Below are 22,961 nucleotides of genomic sequence, written 5' to 3'. Positions count from 1 at the left end.
TGTGGAAAACAGTTTAGCTTCCCGGGTTTGATATTCCCACGTCACCTGAATTGACAGGATTCCTGAGACGTGGGAAATCTGGCTGTCCAGTGCTAACTTTGAAATGGTGTATAAACACCGGACCACTCAGCCTTGTAATATTATTTCTAAATTATCAAGCTGCCCTTTGAGATCCAGGTGCTCATTGACTCTCCACATCCCACTCTGCATAGACCAGATCATTAACTTTCTAACCTCCCAGAAGCCCCGAGTCCCCTGGCTGTAACTGTATGTTGGAATTAAGGTCCCGTCATAGTATTTATTTTAATGAACCACTATAAGGTAGCGTTCCCCTGTTGGTTCATAGAATTGTAGAAAATAGGAGCAGGAGGAGGCCATTCAGCCCTTCGAGCCTGCTCCACCATTCAATATGATCATGGCTGATTAGCCAACTCAATAACCTGTTCCTGTTTTTCTCCCATATCTTTTGATCCTATTTGGCCACATGTACTATATCCAAATCCTTCCTGAACTCATACAATGTCTTTGCCTCAATCACTTGATGTGATAGTGCACTCCACAAGTTCACCAATCTCTGTGTGAAACCATTTCTCTGTCTCAGTCTGAAATGCTTTACTCAGTACAAGACCCAATATGACCAGATGTCATTGAGACAAGGAAGTTCTCAGAGCTGATTTTCAGAGTGTGTTCAGAAAGCTGATCTCAGATGACATAAAGTCATAAAGTCATAGAGTGATACAGCACAGAAACAGACCCTTCCATCTGACCAGACATCCTAAATTAATCTAGTCTCATTTGCCACCATCTTGTCCATATCCCTCCAAACCTTACCTGTCCAAATGTCTTTTCAATGTTGTAATTGCACCTGCATCCACCACTTCCTCTTGCAGTTCATTCCACACACAAAATCACCCTCTGGGTGAGAAAGTTGCCCCTCAGGTCGCTTTTAAACCTTTCTCTTCTCACCTTAAAATTGTGCCCCTTGTTTTGATATCCCTAGGAAAAAGACTTTTGTGTTATTCATACCCCTCATGATTTTAGAAATCTCTGTAAGGTCACCAATATATTTCCGTGAAAAAAGTCCCAGCCTCTCCAACCTCTTCTTTTCATTCAAACCCTCCAGTCCTGGTAATATCCTGAAATCCTCTCCAATTTAATAACATCTTTCTTATGTCAGGGTGACCAGAACTGTACACAGTATTCCAGAATAGGTCCTGTACTACCTCAACATGATTCAATGTGAGTCCCACATCCTCTACTCAATGCTCTGAGCTTGGTCAATGAGATGTTTAAACATAAGGGCAAGACAGGGATCCAATCACTTTCTAGATCTAGGATAAGACAGACAATTTCGGACTTGGCAGTGTAACTAGCCCCAGCCACGTGCATCCTGCACAGCAACAATATTATTTATCATCTGTTATACAACAGCAGAGGAAAACAGCTCGCATTTATTAAATGATTTGCCTCATTCAAGGATACCTTAAAATTCTGCATGACCAACAAATTAGCTGTTTCATAGCCAATTTGAGTACAGCAAGGATCTGCAAACAGCAATTATTTACAGGTCTGTTTCATGAGATAGATATTGGTTTTGTAACGCCTCTTTTACCTGATCTGCACCTGATGAAGGGGCAGTGCTACAAAAGTTTGTGATTTCAAATAAACCTGTGTCTTCAGATCTTGTCCACAACAGTGCAACACCGGCACCATCATATCATGGCCTCTTTTATGGACAAAGAATGCAGGCAGGAAAAGCGAATTTTGGCTAAACATCATTGGGTTAAAGGATCCCATTTAGGTCTGAGCTGATATTACTTCATGCATTGCAAGGGTTGGAGGATTTGAGCTACAGGGAGAGGCTGAATCGGCTGGGGCTGTTTTTCCCGGAGCATCAAAGGCTGAGGGGTTTATAAAATCATGAGGGGTATGGATAGGGTGAATAGACAAGGTCTTTTCACCAGGGTGGGTGAGTCCAAAACTAGAGGGCATAGGTTTAGGGTGAGAGGGAAAGAAATTAAAAATCCTAAGGGTTAACTTTTTCATGCAGAGGGTGGTACGTGTGTGGAATGAGCTGCCAGAGGATGTGGTGGAGGTTGGTACAATTGCAACATTTGAGAGGCATTTGGATGGGTATATGAATAGGAAGGGTTTGGAGAGATATGGGCTGGGTGCTGGCAGGTGGGACTAGATTGGATTGGGATATCTGGTCAGCATGGAAGTAGTGGACCGAAGGGTTTGTTTCCATGCTGTACATCTCTATGACCCTATGACTCATTGTTCAGCCTGAAATGAGGTTCAAAGTTTAGGCTGGTTTCAGAACTGCTGAGGTGGGGGTGCAATGCTGACTCTGGGCCCCAAAAGAAGGCTACGGTGAGTTTCTATCCTTTTCTGTTTTGATGATGTCTGCTCAGGGCTAAACATTGACTGGGACATCAGGAGAACACCTCTGCTCAGTCATCTGTACCACATAATGTTTTACATTGACTCATGGGGCCCTGGTGAGGTCTAACAGTCTGCACTCATTACCATGGATCACAATACAGGGCAGGATCTTGGCTCCTTGACTGGGACTCAGACGTTAAGGGCAAATGGGGAACAGCAGCCAGCAATGCATGAGCAACAGTCACCCAGCAGGGACTTTACCCAAACTAGAACCCTTCACAGTAGCAGCCTATGGCTGTAGCTGAAGCCAAGCAGGTGAGGAGATTGCAAACTCTGAATAGATGGCTGGGTCCATGCTTAGTTGCTGGAAGACCACCGCCACACAGCCCACTTCACCACCACCAATGTGGGAGGGTGTCTAGGCTGACTGGAATCTGTGAGCTGTCCTGTAAATTGGTAACCAAGGCCAATTTCGACCCGAGGGGTCTATCCGAGGATATTAAAAGAAGCTGCAATAGAGATGGTGGGTGCACTGGTAGTCATCTTCCAAGATTCCTTCGACTCATGAAAAGTATCAGAAGGTTTGAAAAGTGCCAACGTAATATTCATATTCAGAATTGTAAAGAGGTAAAAACAGATTATCAAAGGGCAATCTGTGATTTGGAAACTGTTCGATTCTCTTATGGAGGATGTAATAGCAAAGCATTTCAAAATACATAGCACACGTCGTTCTGCTATAACGCGTGTTTTGTCAGCCTGAACTGCTATCATGCAATTGACGAAATATGGACATTGTTTGGACAGTGCAAACTTTCTACTGAACAGGTATAGTGAGGTTATAGAGGAACACAACTGTGGTGTTATAGCAGAATGATCTGGATGACCAAGCAGAGTCAGCATGGCTTCACGAATGGGAAAACATGCCTCACAATTTATTAGAATTATTTTAAAAATAGACTAAGCAGGATAGGTAAAAGGGGAAGCAGTGATTGCAATCCATTTGGATTTCCAGAGATTTCTGATAAGGGTTCTGCGGTTGAGCCTCCTTCATAAGACAAAAGCCCATGGTGTTGGAGGTGATCTATTCACACGGATGGACGATTGGATAACTGATCGAAGACAGAGAGTTGGGGTAATGGGGGGCATTTTCAGGAGGGAAAATTATAATCAGGGGTGTGCCACAGGGATCAGTGCTGACATCATAAATATTTACAATATATGGTCATGACTTGGATGAGGAAAGTGAATGTATTGCAAATGATATATAGATATACATGGGGAGGCAGGTGATGAGGATGACACAAAGAGTCTACAGGAGATATGGACAGGAGAAATGACTGGGCCTTCATTTACTACACAATGCATGAATCAGACCACAGCTGGAGCAGCTTTGTGACCTTTATCGAAAGACTGCTACATTGGAGGTAGCCCAGAGTAGGCTCACTAGCTTGATACCAGATATGGAGGGACTGTCTTATGAGGAAAGGTTGAGTAGATTGGAAGAATAGTGTTGTGTCACCATAGTTTTACTAGACCATAGGGGCTGCTCTCTCATTAGACAGAAGTGACTGGTGATGATTTAAGCTGAAGGCCACCAGACCTCAGACGAGGGAAGAGATTGAGAAGGAGAGACATGGCAACATCAAACTGATGTTGGGAATTGAACCCAAATTGTTGGCATCATACTGCTCTGTAAACCAACAATCCAGCCAACTGAGCTAAACAAATTCCCAGATTGGACAAATGAGAGCCAACCTTATTGAAACATTCATGTTCTGATCAGATTTAACAGGGTTGATCCAGAATTGTTGTTTCTCCAGAGAGTTGAGAACCAGAGGGCAAAATCTCTGAGTAAGGGGAGAGAGAAGGAGGAATTTCCTCCCTCTTTTTTGGTGGTGGGGGTGGGGTGAGGTCTGTGGAACTCTTTACCACAGAGGGCTGTTAAGACTTTGTCATTAAATATTTTGAAGACTAAGATAGACAGATTTTTAATTGGTCAGGGAGTCAAGGGTTATGGAGAAAACACAGGAAGGTGGAGCTGAGAACTATCAGATCGACACAATCTCATTGAATGGTAGAGCAGACTTGATGGGCTGAATGGCCTGTTTCTGACCTAATGCTTTAAGGTCCAATGCCAGATGATGTATTGCTTCTGACCCCCATTTTGTTTCCGGGTGAATGAGCTGATGGAAGGATCATGTACTAGCCCAGTGGGTAAAGTGCATCTACACTCTGACCCACCTGTATATACCCCTCCATCCAGCACTTGAGAATCTGAAGCAGACACGTAACCAGAGATTAATCCATCGTATTTCAAATAAAAACAGAATCATGCTTCATCAATACCACTGCCAGTAACAAGGACATGAAATCATTCTGAATGGATATAAACTGCACCTGAGTGAGTGCACAGGGTCGTTAGGTCAGTGCGCCACAGAGAGATTGAGTTGTGAGGAATTCCCCTTCCAGGTTAATTCGATATCAATGTACAAGTTCCTTTAAGTGAGTAGCACCAGAGTCAAGATAAAACCCTCTGTGGGCACTTTCAATTAACAACAAGCAATGTGTTGAAATGTCCTGTTCTCTCTTCAGAGAAAGGAAGTGCATTGTCTTGAATACATTTGGTCGAGTGGATTTGACAAATGTTATGCATGCACCCGGGACACAGGAGCTTAAATCTGCTAGATTGTCTTAATGGTACAACAAGGAGCTCCAAAAGCACGTTCCCCAAATAAAAATGAACAAATACTTAATTGTATACGTGATTTATTTAATTGTATATGTGATTTATTTAATTGCATATGTGATTTATTCTGAGTCTTGTGTGACATCTCAAAGAGGCATTGCTTCCTAACCATGCTGCAGCAAGTCCAGCAAACTCAAGAGACAATGAAAGAATGATTAAAGGGCAGGTCAAACATTACAAAGAGAATACAGCACCTAAAGAGGCCTTTTGCTCGAAGAAATTCAAGTTAACATTTCTGCTTCGCTTCAGCCTCCTTCTATCCTTCCTCAATCCAGTTTTATCACAGAACCTTCAATTCCTTTCTCCCTCAGGCACTTCCACAGCAGCATCTGAACAGCAGGAAAGTCAACGTTTCAGGCCGAAACCCTTTGTCAGCCCTGCCTGATCTGCTGCGCTTTTCCAGTTTCACATGCAGTCCCCACTGTTTCCTTCAGATATTTGTCTTGTTTCCTCTTTAATGCAACTGCACTATTCAACTCACCCATTTTGTGATGACGAGTTCTGTACTCACACTGTTCTCTTGGGTAAAGACCTACCTTCTGCATTCCCAACTGGCTTCTTTCGGTGACTGTCTTACATTGACGGCCTCTTGTTTTACTTTCTCTCACACGTGAATGTGCTCTCTCCATGTTGATGCCATTAAAAATTTTCATAATTTTAGTGGCCCTTTTTTGGTATTAATGTGGAGTTACAAACGGTCCAAAATGGCAGCGAGGTAGTACTTCTGCACCAGAGCTCGTCTGGCTCCAACCACTTTTCTTTTTCTTTTCCTTTTTCCCTCTTTTGTCTCTTTGTTACTGACTGACTGTGTCCTCAGCTTGGATGGTATCGTGGTGAAAGTCCAGTGCGTGGACCTCGGGCAGTCTCGAGCTGAGCCCAGGGCATGGACCTCAGGCGGGTCTATCGTGGATCTTGCGGAGGAGACTGAGCCCCTACCGAATTTCCTGGAGCAAGCACAGCACCCGGAATTGGCAGCTGCTCCATTGGTGGAGGTGACATTGATGAGGTAGAGTTGCAATGCATGTTGCAGGAAAAGCACAGCGGGTCAGGTAGCATCCGAGAAGTAGGAGAGTCGACGTTGCAGGCATAAGCCCTTCAGCCCCCACCTCATCTCAGATCCAACCCTCTAACTCAGCACTGCCCTCTTGACCTGTCCTCCCTATCCACCTTCCCTCCCACCAAGCTGCTCCACCCTCCACTCCAACCTATCACCATCACCGACCACCTGCATCCATCTATCACTTTCCCAGCCACCTTCCCTCCACCTCCCAGCTCCACTCTCTCCTCCTATTTATCTCTCAGTCCCCTTTTGTCTCGGCCACATTCCTGATGAAGGGCTTTTGCCTGAAATGTCAATTGTCCTGCTCCTCGGATGCTGCCTGACCTGCTGTGCTTTTCCAGCACCACACTCTCGACTCTAATCATCAGCATCTGCAGTCCTCACATTCTCCTCCGTTGATGAGGTGGGCCCAGCAGCGAAGATGGCACCTGACGATCAGTGGCTTTGTCATTGGTCGAGTCGAGAGCTAGTGGTGGTGAAGCGGTGGTGGAAGGGCATCATGGCACAGCCATGACAGAAGCGACTCTGATGGTGGCTGATCTGGCGCTGGCAGCGGTGAGATGGTGGAGGAGGAGATTCAGCCCTGGGGCAAAGTAGGCATCTGAAGATTGGCGATTTTGATGTTGGTTGTGTCCAGTGTAAACAGCGGTGAAATGGTGGCAAAGGTATGGCAGCACGGGCATCGTAGGTGGTGATCAGCTGGCTCAGGACTGACTGACAGATTCTCTTCAAGCTTTCGAGAGTCATAAAGTCATAGAGATGTACAGCATGGAAACAGACCCTTCAGTCCAACTTGTCCATGCCGACCAGATATCCTAAATTAATCGAGTCCCATTTGCCACCACCTGGCCCATATCCCTCCAAACCCTTCCTATTCATATACTCATCCAGATGCCTTTTAAATGTTGTAATTGTACCAGCCTTCACCAACTCCTCTGGCAGCTCATTCCATACACGTACCACCCTCTGTGTGACAAAATGCCCCTTAGGTCTCTTTTATATCTTTCCCCTCTCACCCTATACCTATGCCCTCTAGTTCTGGTCTCCCCGACCCCACAGAAAAGACAGTGCCTCTTTATCCTATCCATGCTTTTCATAATTTTGTAAACCTCTATAAGGTCACCCCACAGCCTCTGATGCTCCAGGGAAAACAGCCCCAGCCTGTTCAGCCTCTCCCTGTAGCTCAGATCCTCCAACCTTGGCAACATCCTTGTAAATCTTTTCTGAACCCTTTCAAGTCTCACAAGCACGGTGGCACAGTGGTTAGCACTGCTGCCTCACAGCGCCAGAGACCCAGGTTCAGTTCCCGCCTCAGGCAACTGACTGTGTGGAGTTTGCACGTTCTCCCCATGTCTGCGTGGATTTCCTCCGGGTGCTCCGGTTTCCTCCCACAGTCCAAAGATGTGCGGGTCAGGTGAATTGGCCATGCTAAATTGCCCATAGTGTTAGGTAAGGGGTAAATGTAGGGGTATGGGTGGGTTGCGCTTCGGCGGGTCGGTGTGGACTTGTTGGGCCGAAGGGCCTGTTTCCACACTGTAAGTAATCTAAAAAAAACATATTTCTGATAGGAAGGAAACCAGAATTGCATGCAGTATTCCAGTGGCCTAACCAATGTCCTGTACAGCCACAACAAGACCTCCCAACTCCTGTACTCAATACTCTGACCAATAAAGGAAAGCATACCAAATGCCTTCTTCACTATCCTATCTACCTGCGACTCCACTTTCAAGGAGGTATGAATCTGCACTCCAAGGTCTCTTTGTTCAGCAACACTCCCTAGGATCTTACCATTAATTGTATAATTCCTGCTAAGATTTGCTTTCCCAAAATGCAGCACCTTGCATTTATCTGAATTAAACTCCAACTGCCACTTCTCAGCCCATTGGCCCACCTGGTCCAGATCCTGTTGTAATCTGAGGTAACCCTCTTCACTGTCCACTACACCTCCAATTTTAGGGTGTAGGTTTGCTCGCTGAACTATAGGTTTGATATCCAGACGTTTCATTACCTGGCTAGGTAACATCATCAGTGGTGACCTCCAAGTGAAGCGAATCTGTTGTCTCCTGCTTTCTATTTATATCTTTCTCCTGGATGGGGTTCCTGGGGTTTGTGGTGATGTCATTTCCTGTTCATTTTCTGAGGAGTTGATAGATGGTATCTAGATCTATGTGTTGTGGTTGGAGTGCCAGGTCTCTAGGAATTCTCTGGCATGTCTTTGCTTAGCCTGTCCCAGGATAGATGTGTTGCCTCAGTTGAAATGGTGGGTTTTTTCATCCGTGTGTAGGGCTACGAGGGAGAGAGGGTTGTGTCTTTTTGTGGCTAGCTGGTGTTCATGTATCCTGGTGGCTAACTTTCTTCTTGTTTGTCCTACGTAGTGTTTGTGGCAGTCCTTGCATGGAATTTTGTAGATGAAGTTGGTTTTGTCCATGGGTTGTACTGGGTCTTTTAAGTTTGTTAGTTTTTGTTTGAGAGTGTTGGTGGATTTGTGTACTACTAGGATTCCGAGGGGTCTTGGTTGTCTGGCTGTCATTTCTGAAACTTCTTTGATGTATGGTAAGGCGGTTAGGGTTTCTGGCTGTGTCTGGTCTGCTTGTCATAGTTTGTTCTTGAGGAATCTGCGCACTGTATTTTTTGAGTATCCGTTCTTCTTGAATACGTTGTATAGGTGGCTCTCCTCTGTTTTCTGAAGTTTGTCTGTGCTGCAGTGTGTGGTGGCTCGTTGGAATAGTATTCTGATGCAGCTTTGTTTGTGTGTGTTGGGATGGTTGCTGGTGTAGTTAAGTATTTGGTCAGTGTTTGTCGGTTTTCTGTGTACGCAGGTTTGTAGTTCTCCGTTGTCCTTTCTTTCGACTGTGACGTCCAGGATTTGGTGTCATCTGCAAACTTACTAACTCGACCTATTATGCTCATGTCCAAATCATTTATATAAGTGATGAAAAGTAGTGGACCCAGCACCGATCCTTGTGGCACTCCACTGCTCACAGGCCTCCAGTCTGAAAAACACCCCCCCATCACCACCCTCTGTCTTCTACCTTTAAGCCAGTTCTGTATCCAAATGGTTAGTTCTCTCTGTATTTTGTGAAATCTAACTCTGCTAATCAGTCTCCCATAGGGAACCTTGCCGAATGCCTGACTGAAGTGCATACAAATCACATCTATCACTCTGCCCTCATCAATCCTCTTTGTTACTTCTTCAAAAAACTCAATCAAGTTTGTGAGACATGATTTCCCATGCACAAAGCCATGTTGACTATCCCTAATCAGTCCTTGCCTTTCCAAATACATGTACATCCTGTCCGTCAGGATTCCCTCCAACAACTTGCCCACTACTGAGGTCAGGCTCACTGGTCTATAGTTCCCTGGCTTGTCTTTACCGCCCTTCTTAAACAGTGGCACAACTTTAGCCAACCTCCAGTCTTCCGGCACCTCACCTGTGACTACTGATGATGCAAATATCTCAGCAAGAGGCCCAGCAATCACTTCTCTAGCTTCCCACAGAGTTCTCGGGTACACCTGATCAGGTCCTGGGGATTTATCCACCTTTAACCGTTTCAAGACATCCAGCACTTCCTCCTCTGTAATCTGGACATTTTACAAGATGTCACCATCTATTTCCCTACATTCTATAACTCCCATGTCCTTTTCCACAGTAAATACTGTTGCAAAATACTCGTTTAGTATCTCCCCCACCTCCTGCAGCTCCACACAAAGGCTCCCTTGCTGATCTTTGAGGGGCACTATTCTCTCCCTAGTTACCTTTTTGTCCTTAATGTATTTGTAAAAACCCTTTGGATTCCCCTTAACCCTATTTGCCAAAGATATCTCATGTCCCCTTTTTGCCCTCCTGATTTCCCTCTTAAATATATTCCTACTTCCTTTATACTCTTTTAAGGATTCACTCGATCTATCCTATCTATACCTGACATATGTTTCCTTCTTTTTCTTAACAAAACCCCCAACTTCTCTGGTCATCCAGCATTCCCTATACCTACCAACCTTTCCTTTCACCCTGACAGGAATATACTTTCGCTGGATTCTCATTATCTCATTTCTGAAGGCTTCCCATTTTCCAGCCGTCCCTTTACCTGCGAACATCTGCCTCCAATCAGCTTTTGAAAGTTCTTGCCTCATCCCATCAAAATTGGCCTTTCTCCAATTTAGAACTTCAACTTTTAGATCTGGGCTATCTTTTTCCATCACTATTTTAAATCTAATAGAATTATGGTCGCTGGCCCCAAAGTGCTCCCCCACTGACATCTCAGTCACCTGCCCTGCCTTATTTCCCAAGAGTAGGTCAAGTTTTGCATCTTCTCTAGTAGGTACATCCACATACTGAATCAGAAAATTGTCTTGTGCACGCTTAACAAATTCCTCTCCATCTAAACCCTTAACGCTCTGGCAATCCCAGTCTATGTTTCGAAAGTTAAAATCCCCTACCATAACCACCCTATTATATTTATTTCTCAATTTCCCTCTGACTATTGGGGGGTCTATAATACGATCTCAATAAGGTGATCATCCCTTTCTTATTGCTCAGTTCTGCCCAAGTAACTCCCCTGGATGTATTTCTGGGAATATTCTCCCTCAGTACAGCTGTAATGCTATCCCTTATCAAAAACACCACTCCCCCTCCTCTTTTGCCTCCCTTCCTGTCATCCTGGACCACACTTCTTAAGCTGCCAGTCCTGTCCATCCCTCAGTCATGTTTCTGTAATTGCTATGATATCCCAGTCCCATGTTCCTAATCATGTTCATCTGCCTTCCTTGTTAGGCCCCTTGCATTGAAGTAAATGCAATTTAATTTATTAGTCCTACCTTGTCCCTGACTGCCCTGACTGTTTGACTCACTTCCGTTCTCAGCTGTACCCGTCTCAGATTGATCTCTTTCCTCACTATCTCCCTGGGTCCCCACCCCCACACCCCCACCGTACTAGTCTAAATCCTCCTGAGCAGCTCTAGCAAATCTCCCTGCCAGTATATTCTTCCCCTTCCAATTCAGGTGCAATCCGCCCTTCTTGTACAGGTCACTTCTACCCCAAAGGAGATTTCAATGATCCAAAAAAATGAGTCCTTCTCCCATAGGCCAGCTCCTCAGCCATGCGTTCATCTGCTGTATCCTCCTATCCCTGCCCTCACTAGCTCGGAGTAATCCAGATATTGCTACTTTCAAGGACCTCCTTTTTAAATTCCTGCCTAATTCTCTGTAATCTCCCTTCAGAATCTCAACCTGTTCCCTTCCTATGTCGTTGGTTCCAATGTGTACAATGACCTCCTGCTGGCTCCTCTCTCACTTGTGAACATTCCACACCCTCTCTGAGACATCCTTGATCCTGGCACCAGGGAAGCAACACACCATTCCTATGTTTTGCTGCTGGCCACAGAATCGCCTGCCTGTACCTTGGACTAGAGAGTCCCCTAACACAATCGATCTCTTGGAACCCGATGTCCCCCTCATTGCATTAGAGCCAGTCTCAATACCAGAAACTTGGCTGTTCATGCGACGTTCCCCTGAGGGTCCATCACTCCTACATTTTCCAAAACAGCATATTTGTTTGAAATGGGGATAGCTACAGGAGACTCCTGCACTACCAGCCTACCTCTCTTACCCTCCCTGGAGTTAACCCATCTATGTGACTGTATCTGAGACTTTCCCCCCACTTCCTATAACTGCCATCCATCACATCTCCTTGCTCTTGTAAATTCCTCATTGCTTCTGTCTCTCCAACCAATCCATTCGATCTGATAGGATTCGCAAACAACAGCATTTATTGCAGATATAATCCACAGTAACCCGTAAACTCTCCCAAACCTCCCACATCCGACAAGAAGAGCATATCACTCTACTAAAGGACATTTTTGCTTCTTTCAATCACAGACCCAGAAAATAACACTATCTTATTCCTCTACAAAACACTTTTCCAGATTAAATTAATCTTTCCTTTTATTGCCTTATTCTTACATTATTCAAAATGGCACCATATCCTGGTGACAAATGAAAGATTTTCAATGTATTTTATTGTATTTTTATTTAAATTAATGTGACAATAAAATCAAAATCAAACCACGTGTGCGAGATATCTTCTGTCTGCCTCAGAACTTTAACAGAATTAGTTAAGCAATAGTTTTGAGTCGAGCTCTGCACTGTACACAAGAATCTTTGTGAGTTTAGAGTTGATGCTTCCATTGTGTCTATAGCTGTGGAAAAATGAAGTGAAAATCAAACCAGTTACCTGAGCAAAGACATAGTCATCTTGGACAACCAAGGAATTGTGATCTATATATCCTGGGAAGGGTTTGCTGCTTGCTGCTTCTGAACAATTCTGAATTCGACAGGTAACATACTGAGCATCTGTTAAAAAAAACAGAGTGGAGATTATTTAATTAGGGAAATGAAATACCTCAAAATCAATTTTACACCATAAACTATTTTCACCAAACAGCCTGGTATCATTCTGCTGTCATTATTTCCACACATGCACCACAGAATGTTAACAGGTCAAAACAAAATACCACATGCAAATCAAGGGAAACATAGAAAAGATATCATTGACAAACCTCGAAAAGATGAAAAATGTGTTGATAATTTCACCTAATCTATTATCAGACAGACAACTGAAACCAACAAAACAGAAATGGCTGGAAAAACTCAGCAGGTGTGGCAGCATCTGTGGAGAGAAAAACAGAGTAAACGTTTTGGATCCCCGCACTTCCTGTTTTCCTTTGTTTCAGATCTCCAGCATCTGCAATTTGCTTCAGATTAGGTCATTGGAACCGATTAGTCTAGAATTTGTAGTTGTAAAGGTAGCAAAACTGTCAATGATCACCATCCTTCAGAAATTGATAACAACACTGAGCCTCTTTGCATGTTCTTTTGAATGACAACATTCAGAAGCTGATGTCTAACACCTGCTTCTCTGCATTATTCACAAATCTTTACAAAGGCAAGTAAAACAGAATCATTGATTCAACACATTCGACTTTCAATGCACTTACTCAAGGCCCAACATCGGTTTCTTTTCTTGTGACACTCACCATTTTCCCATACCCAAACATCTCTTCGCATTTAGTCTCTCCTGTCTCCTGCCTTCTCACAGATCTCCCTTGTTTTTACTTTACTCATTCCCATTTCCCTGTTTCAAAGGCTTTAAACCTGTGAAATTGCAAACATTTCCAGTTCTGACAACATGAATCATTAGTTTGGTTTCACACTCTACAAATGCTGTTGACCTCATTATATACGTCCAGTTCTGTTCTTGCGCCAGAAGGAAACTGTTTCTCCCCATTTGCTCGATCAACAAACACTTGCATTTATATAGCATCTGCATAGCAAAGTACTTTGCAGGAGTGTTATGGAACAAGATTTGGCACTGAGCCACAAATGGAGAGGTTGGGGCTGAATACCAGAATCTTGATCAAAGAAACGTCTGAAACTAGGAAGAGGTATAGAGGTGGAGAAGGGTATGGGGGATATTCCACGGCCTGTGATCTTGGCAGCTGAAAGTGCAGCCACGCAGTGGGGTGGATAACATGGAGAATGCACAGAGGCTGGATTTACATCATCCTGGAGACCATCTGGTGCTGGAGCAGAGATCAGGATATGGAATGATGAGGCCAGGAGGAATTTTGAAAGCAAGAGTGAGAATTTTAAGATCGAGGTTTAATGAGAGCCATTGAAGATGCATGGGTACAGGGAGATGGATGAACGGAATTGGGTGTGAGATAGGTCTCAGGTAGCAGGGTCTTAAATGGCTTCATGGTTTGTGAACATGTCTGGCTGTGTGTGAACGGTTACGTGTGGATGAGAAAAAGTAAGACAAAGATAAACCCTTGGGCAATACTGAATGCGAGGGTGGGAAGAGAGGTGACTATTGTTAATTTTCTGGCAATGAATGAAAGTAGGTGAATGTACTTCCACTGTGTTGGATCTAAATATAGAATCTCTACAGTGTGGAAACAGGCCCTTTGGCCCAACAAGTCCACACCAACTCTCTGAAGAATAATCCACCCAGACCCATTCCCCGACATTTACATCTAACCTACACATCCCTGCACTCTATGGGCAATTCAGCATGGCCGATCCACCCTAACTTGCACATCTTTGGACTGTGAGAGGAACCCAGAGCGCCCACGGAAACCCACACCGACACAGGGAGAACGTGCAAACTCCACACAGACAGCCAGCTGAGGCAGGAATGGAACCCGGTTCCCTGGCACTATGGGACAACAGTGCTAACCACTGAGCCACCGTGCCACCCTTTTGTCATTAGGAAACTACAAAGGCACAACCAAAGAGGAATTTCCATGGTCAGCTGCATTAAGGGCAATAAATCTAAAAATCACACAACACTAGGACTAGCTGCCTGACAAAGGAGCGATGCTCCAAAAGCTAGTGTTTCCAAATAAACCTGTTGGACTATAACCTGGCGTTGGGTGATTTTTAACTTTGTCCACCCCAGTCCAACATCAAGGGCAATAAACACCAGCACCACTGTATCAAGGGCAATAAACAGGTCACAAACAATAAGGTGGAGTATGTTACCCATCTCACTTGTCACATGTGATGTCATGGTGATGTCATGTGTGATGTCATGGTGATGTCATATGTGATGTCATGGTGACTTTGATAAGAGCCATTTTAATACTTTGACAAAGACAGAAACCTCATTGAGAAAGGTTCGGGAGGTGACAACATGTATAGGATTTTGGAGAAGTTTTACAATGTGCTTTACAACTTCATATAACAGTGGTTAGGCCACAGATGGAAAACTGTGTGCAGTTCTGGTCATCAGAGTTTTGAAAGGATGTGTGTGCCCTGAGAAGGTGCAGAAGAGATTCACCAGGACGTTGCCTGGGGTGGCAAGTCTCCGTTGGGAGGAGAGATTGGATAGGCTGGGTTTGTCTTCGCTGGAGCAGAGGAGGCTGAGGGGAACCCAATAGAAAATTATGAGAGGCACAGAAAGGGTAGATCACAACATGACAGATATATGTAAGTGGTCAAGATTAGCAGGTCAGGCAGCATCCGAGGAGCAGGAAAATCAACGTTCCAGGCAAAAGCCCTTCATCAGGAATGATGTGTCTAAGACCAGAGGGCACAAGTATGAGGTCAGGTGTAAATGGTTTCCAGGAGCTCTGAGAAACATTCTTTCACCCAGAGGGTGCTAGATATATGAAGCATGCTGCCGGAGCGGTCGGTGGGGCAGATACTCACAAAACTTTGGATGAGCATTTCAAATGCCAGGGCACAGTAGACCAAATGCCGGGAAGCGGGATAAGTGTAGACTGGTGTTTGCTGGTTGGCATACACATGGTGGGCTGAAGGGCCTGTTTCTGGGTTGTATGACTCCATGACTCTAGTGTAAGAAAGAGAAAGTGGAGGTGGACAGAATGTGGCACTTGTTACTACAGCAACTGTTTGAAGTGAGTAGTGTGGAAGCATTCAATGGGAAGCTAGAATAACATAGGAGGGACAAAAAGGAATGAAAGGTTACATTAATTAAATGAAATTACCCTGAAGTCAGCTTGGAGATTTATTTTGAGTATAAGCATCACCATGGATCTGTTAGGTCAAATGACTTTTCTCAATGATATATATTCTGCATTTTATGGCATTTAGGAAAACAATAATGGAACAGTTATGGGTCCGACAGCAAAGGGTTTAACAGTGACCTTTGTTCAGTCACTGAATGTACCTCATTGGTGTGCGGCAGTTCTCAAAGCAAAAAGGACACTGTGATGAATCTGTAGGGCATTGAATTACAAATCAGAACAAGGTGTAATTGATACAAATCACTGATGATACACTGTAATGGATTCAGAGATGAATGAGGAGGAAAATTTGAGGCATTAGGTGGATTAAGCTGTGAGTTGTGATTAAACTTAATTTAACCAGACAATGAACTTAAATTCACTGGAAGCTAATGAAATATGTGGATGAGAATCAAATAGGAAAGCTATCTAACTTGTTACCGGCTGCCTCCTCTTCACAGTGGATACACCTTTAAACGGAATGGTTTGTGAGCTAAAAATGCTGGAAATCACAGCAGGTCAAGCAGCATCCATGGAAAGAGATAATCTAACGTTTCAAGTCGATATGACTCTTCATCAGAGCTATTGTGAGGTGTGGCAGAGGCAGCAATTATGCAATAGCAGGGTGGGAAGGGGAGAGAGGACAGATATGGTGACAGGCAGTGTAACAGGTGAAGCCAAAAGCAAGAGAAGGAATGGGAATGGGTTCACAATCTGAAGGTGTTGAACACAATATTCAGCCCAGAAAGCTGTAAAATGCCAAGTCTGAAGATGAGATGTTGTCCCTCCAGTCTGTGCTGTGATTCACTGGAACACTGCAGCAGACCGAGGAAAGACATGTGGGGCATGTGAGCAGGACGCTGTGTTAAAATGACCGGCCATGGCAAGGTCAGGGTCCTGCTTGTGGAGGTGTTTCACAAAGTGGTCACCCAGTCTGTGTTTGGTATCTCTAATGTAGAATAAGCCACATTGGGTGCAGTGAATACAATACACAAGATCGGAGGAGGTCCAGGTGAAATGCTGCTTCACCTGGAAAGACTGTTTCGGCTCCTGGATGGTGAGCAGGGAGGAGGGGAAGAGGCAGGATGTTACATGGGAAGGTGCTGTGGGGATTGGGGTTGAGTCGGTAGTTATCGAGGAATGGACAAGGATGGCCTGGATGGAACAATCCCTGCAAAATGCAGACAAAGGGACTGAGGGGAAGCTGTGATTGGTGGTGGTGTTCTGCTGGAGTTGTCTGAAATGGTGGAGAATGTGGAGGCTGCTGGGATGGAAAGTGGGGGGAAGGGGAACCAGATCACGCTGTTGTGTGCGATGGGAAGGGGCAAGGGCAGAAGCATGGGTGGTAGGGTGGATGTGGCTGAGGGCCCTGTCAACCACAGTGAGTGGGAAACCACGGTCATGGGGGAAGGAAGCTGTGTCAGCAGCTGAACAGGATGTGATGTAGGGGAAGGAACTGGGAGAATGGGATGGAGTCCTTGCAGGACAGGGGGTTGTGACGAGCTGTAGGGAAGTTAGCGATGGGAGTCTGTGGCTTTGTAGTGGGTGACAATGGATAGTTTATTCTCTGAAACGGAGACCGTGAGGTCAAGGAAAGGAAGGGAAATGAACGATGTGAAAGTTGTAGAGGGATGGAAAATGGAAGCAAAATTAACACATTTGTCAAGGTCCAGGTGGGAGCATGAAGCAACATCGAAACAGTCATCAAATTATAAAGGAAAGAGTTGTGGGAGGGAGCCAGTGTAGGACTGGAACAAAGATTGTTCCACATTGCCCATAAAGAGACAGGGATAACTGGGACCCATGTGGCTTCCCCATAGCCACTTATGTGATTTGGCCGAAGTGAGATGAATTAAAGGAGAAGTTGTTCAGTGAGAGATCAAGTTCAGCCAGGCTTTCTGTGGGCTCTCTGCTTGTCCTGGAGCCAAGGCCTGACCCATTCGCCCCCCCCACCCTCCTCTCTCTGGCCGAACTCATCCTCACCCTCAACAACTTCTTCTTTAACTCCTCCCTCTTTCCTCAGGTCAGAGGTGTGGCTATGGGTATCCCCATTGACCCCAATGATGCCTGTCCCTTGGGGGCAGGGTGTGGATCATTCCTTGTTCCAGTCCTGTGCTGACCCTCACCCCAAACTCTTTCTTTGGCATAACAATGACATCATCGGTACTGCTTCCCCTCTTGTCTGGAATTGGAAAAGTTAATCAATTTCACTCCCAATTTCCACCCAGCTCCCACTTCCACCTGGTCCACCTCTCTGACTCCTCCCGTCCCTTCCTCAACATCTGTTTCCAATTCTGGGGATAGACAGTGTAATCTAATATTCACTATTAACCCACCGATTCCCACAACTCCCTGGACTATACATTCTCACACTCTGTTTCCTGTAAAGACTCCATTCCATTCTCCCAGTTCCTCTGTCCCTGTCATATCTATTCTGACGATGCTAGCTTCTGCATGGGACCTCCAACATTTTTCCTCAACCGAGGAATCCCCCCAGCACTGTGGCTGACAGGACCTTCAACTGATCCCAGCCCAACTCCCTACTTCCACCTTCACCATTCCCTTCCCTCCCACAACAACGATAGGGTTCCCCTTGTCCTCACCCACTATTACATCAGCATCCGTATCCAGAGGGTCATTATCTGCCATTTCCACCACTTCAGCTGGATGCCATCAGCAGACATGTGTTCCCCTCCCCTCCTGTGTCATCGTCTGCATGGACTGTTCACTCCAATACCCATCACAGTCCCATGGTACCTTCCCCCTCCAATCGCAGAAGGTGTAACACCTGCTCATTTATTTCCTCCTTCCTCACTATCCAAGCCCTAGACATACCTTACAGGTGAAGCAGCAATTTACCAACATTTCACATAATCTAATTTGTTGCAGTCATTACTCACAGTGTAGTCTCCTCTACATTGGGGAGGTGAAACATAAAGTGGGCAACTGCTTTGCAGAATTCCACCGCTGCAGCTGTAAAAATGACCCTGAGCTTCCAGTAGCCTGCCATTACAACACCCCACCATGTTACCTGACCAAATCTCTGTCTCAGGCTTGCTGCAGTGCTCCAGTGAGACTCAGTGTAAGCTGAAGAGACTGTACCTTACAGCCTTCAGGACTCAGCATCAACTTTAACAGTTTCAGAAGCTGAAGACCCTCCTCTACATTCATTGGCCTCCCTACCTGGACCCCCAGTCCTGTATCTGTCATTCCCAACACTGTCAGCCCATTTTCAAGCATTCTCACTTCCCATCAGAATCTATTCCATGCTTTCATCTTTCCTGACTTACTATCAGCAATCACTTTGTCTGCTTCCCTTCCTTCTGTCTCTCTGTGCACGGTCTCCCTCTATTTGCCTTACTCCTCCCCACCCTCACTCCTCTCGCATAGTTATCCTATCCCCTGTCAGTACCATCAAAACCACTGTTACACAGTTGCTTCAGTTCTGGCTTAGGGTCACCAAACTCAACACATTAACTCAACATTCTCTCCCCACAGATGCTGCCTGACCTGCTGAGTTTCGCCAGCACTTTCTCTTCTTTTTTATTAATTTCGGTAAAATTTGATGTTGGAGAAAGATTTGTTTGGAGTTAATTGGCACATGGAACTGAAACCTCACGAAAGGAACTTTTTTGGAGTCAATTGATATCCAGGAAAATTTAAACAGATGAATGTCTATTGACAAGGGAGTAGAGGGTTGCTGTTTATAAAGACACTAAAAGTGTTAGCTGCTCCTTAATTTCAGGGGATCAACAAGTTAGTTTGGAAGTTCATGATGAATCAGTAAAACATGGAATCTGACAGAACTGGCCAAATAGTTGAATGATAATGTTTTGGTTCCTAGACACTATATTCATAAAATTTATGTCATTGCATCTGGCTCAAAGTGTATTTTGTGAAACCTCTATTTCCCAGAGCTACAGTCATTGTGCTTTGCGGGACAATACAATCTGTCCCTCCCATAAATAACAGCAGTTTAATCTCTAAAACACAACAAATATCTTCAAATTGTGTTTTCAGTTCATCATGTAAGTAACTATACTATATCAGGACCAATGCAAACACCACAGCAGGTTACATCGATCTTATTTGGTCAGACCTGGCTAAACCACGGCTCTTTAGGGTATAAAATCAATAGACGAATGAGATATCGATGCATTGTATTATTTATGTATATATTGCTCCATGATATATCATTTAACAATTCATTACAGATATGGCGCAAATCATTACAGATCTGATAGGGCGCAATCAACTCTATTTTACGACATTATAAAATTTGCTGCAAATTCATCAAATTGAATTATCTATAATTTTTATTCACTAATTAATAATAGGTATCAAACTGAGCAATAAAACTTTGTGCCTATATTTCCTGAGAGTCAATGTGATTTAAATTTGGTTAATTTGAATTGTTGGGGGTTGTATTAAACGTATTGTGCTAAAAGGCAAGGTGAGACTGAAGCACTGTAAGGGCAGGCGATGGGAGCATCACATTCAGTCTCAAATACAAAATCAGCAAAGTGAAATTAACCACAGTTCATCAATTTGTGGTTTGGTTTTGTCAGAGTGAATGGATATAGCTGGCTCAGTGCAGACTGGAAAGAGTTACTCAATCTCAGCGCTGATTATGCAGTGCTGTGTTAAACAAATACAGATAGATGAGCAATGTTAATTGGCATTCCCTATCGAGGAGTTAAAACAAAGGAAATCATGTTTTAGGGCAGTAAAAAAAAACAAAGACAGGAATAATTTGAGAATACTAATGAAACAGATTTGATCACCAAATGTTTTGGCGTATAAACATGAAACGTTCAGGTCAAGAAGAAAATATTTTCATTTATATAACATATTTTACAAACTCTGGATGTCTCAAAGTGCATGAAAACTTTTTCACGCAGAGGGTGGTGCGTGTATGGAATGAGCTGCCAGAGGAAGTAGTGGAGGCTGGTACAATTACGGGTAAAAAATGAGGTCTGCAGATGCTGGAGATCACAGCTGAAAATGTGTTGCTGGTTAAAGCACAGCAGGTTAGGCAGCATCCAAGGAAAAGGAAATTCGACGTTTCGGGCATAAGCCCTTCATCAGGAATGAGGAGAGTGTGCCAAGCAGGCTAAGATAAAAGGTAGGGAGGAGGGACTTGGGGGAGGGGCGATGGAGATGTGATAGGCGGAAGGAGATCAAGGTGAGGGTGATAGGCCGGAGTGGGGTGGGGGCGGAGAGGTCAGGAAGAAGATTGCAGGTTAGGAAGGCGGTGCTGAGTTGAGGGAACCAACTGAGACAAGGTGGGGGGGAGGGGAAATGAGGAAACTGGAGAAATCTGAGTTCATTCCTTGTGGTTGGAGGGTTCCCAGGCGGAAGATGAGGCGCTCCTCCTCCAGCCATCGTGTTGTTATGTTCTGGCGATGGAGGAGTCCAAGGACCTGCATGTCCTCGGTGGAGTGGGAGGGAGAGTTAAAGTGTTGAGCCACGGGGTGGTTGGGTTGGTTGGTCCGGGCGTCCCGGAGGTGTTCCCTGAAGCGTTCCGCAAGTAAGCGGCCCGTCTCCCCAAGATAGAGGAGGCCACGTCGGGTGCAGCGGATGCAATAGATGATGTGTGTGGAGGTACAGGTGAACTTGTCGCAAGTAAGCGGCCCGTCTCCCCAATATAGAGGAGGCGCAAGTAAGCGGCCCATCTCCCCAATATAGAGGAGGCGCAAGTAAGCGGCCCGTCTCCCCTACGTCGATCTCTGCCCCCGCCCCTAACCCCGCCCCCACCCCCAGCTCCAGTCCCACACCAGGTCCTAGCTCCCAGGCCTGCCGTGTTTTCACCATCCCTCCAGACCTCCCCCTCTCTGAGGATGAAAGATCAGTCCTCAGCAGGGGCCTCACCTTCATTCCCCTACGCCCTCGGATCAATGAGTTCAACACGCGGCGAGATATTGAACAATTCTTCCGCCGCCTTCGCCTCCGTGCCTACTTTCACAACCAAGACTCCCGCCCACCCTCTGACGACCCCTTCTCCCGCCTCCAACACACCCCATCCACCTGGACACCCCGTGCTGGCCTCCTACCCGCCCTCGACCTCTTTATAGCCAACTGCCGCCGCGACATTAACTGACTCGATCTGTCCACCCCTCTCACCCACTCCAACCTCTCACCCTCAGAACGTGCAGCCCTCCACTCCCTCCGCTCCAATCCCAACCTCACCATCAAACCGGCAGACAAGGGAGGCGCGGTGGTAGTTTGGCGCACTGACCTGTATACCGCTGAGGCCAAACGCCAGCTCGCGGACGCCTCCTCTTATTGCCCTCTTGACCACGACCCCACCTCCCACCACCAAACCATCATCTCCCAGTCCATCCATAACCTCATCACCTCAGGGGATCTCCCATCCACTGCCTCCAACCTCATAGTCCCACAACCCCGCACCGCCCGTTTCTACCTCCTGTCCAAAATCTACAAACCTGCCTGCCCCGGCCGACCCATTGTCTCAGCCTGCTCCTGCTCCTGCCCCACCGAACTCATCTCCGCGTACCTCGACACGGTTCTGTCCCCTTTAGTCCAAGAACTCCCCACCTACGTTCGGGACACCACCCACGCCCTCCACCTCCTCCAGGAGTTTCGCTTCCCCGGTCCCCAACGCCTTATTTTCACGATCGACATCCAGTCCCTGTACACCTCCATCCCCCATCACGAAGGACTCAAAGCCCTCCGCTTCTTCCTTTCCCGCCGCACCAACCAGTACCCTTCCACTGACACCCTCCTTCGACTGACTGAACTGGTCCTCACCCTGAATAACTTCTCTTTTCAATCCTCCCACTTCCTCCAAACTAAAGGAGTTGCCATGGGCACCCGCATGGGCCCCAGCTATGCCTGCCTCTTCGTAGGATATGTGGAACAGTCCATCTTCCGCAACTACACTGGCACCACCCCCCACCTTTTCCTCCGCTACATCGATGACTGTATCGGCGCTGCCTCGTGCTCCCACGAGGAGGTTGAACAGTTCATCAACTTTACTAACACAGTCCAGGTGAATTTGAGGTCGGGATGGATGGTCTCAGACTCCTCCCTTCCCTTCCTAGACCTTTCCATTTCTATCTCGGGCAACTGACTCAACACAGACATCTACTATAAACCGACTGACTCCCACAGCTACCTGGACTACACCTCCTCCCACCCTGCCCCCTGTAAAAACTCCATCCCATATTCCCAATTCCTTAGTCTCCGCCGCATCTGCTCCCAGGAGGACCAGTTCCAATACCG

At 45.7% G+C, this 22,961-nt stretch overlaps 1 protein-coding gene across 1 annotated transcript in view; it reads right to left on the bottom strand.

The window, feature by feature from the left end:
- The window catches only part of LOC132826396 (VPS10 domain-containing receptor SorCS1-like), an 815,604-nt gene that overhangs the window by 226,162 nt on the left and 566,481 nt on the right, over positions 1 to 22,961 (bottom strand). Inside the window, exon 8 of the mRNA XM_060842288.1 lies at positions 12,422 to 12,540. Within this exon, the coding sequence (XP_060698271.1) occupies positions 12,422 to 12,540 (119 nt within the window). The remainder of the gene's footprint in view (positions 1 to 12,421; positions 12,541 to 22,961) is intronic.

This window comes from Hemiscyllium ocellatum, chromosome 22 (assembly GCF_020745735.1).
Source record: "Hemiscyllium ocellatum isolate sHemOce1 chromosome 22, sHemOce1.pat.X.cur, whole genome shotgun sequence".
NCBI lineage: Eukaryota > Metazoa > Chordata > Chondrichthyes > Orectolobiformes > Hemiscylliidae > Hemiscyllium > Hemiscyllium ocellatum.
This window is presented reverse-complemented; position numbering and strand designations above follow the sequence as displayed.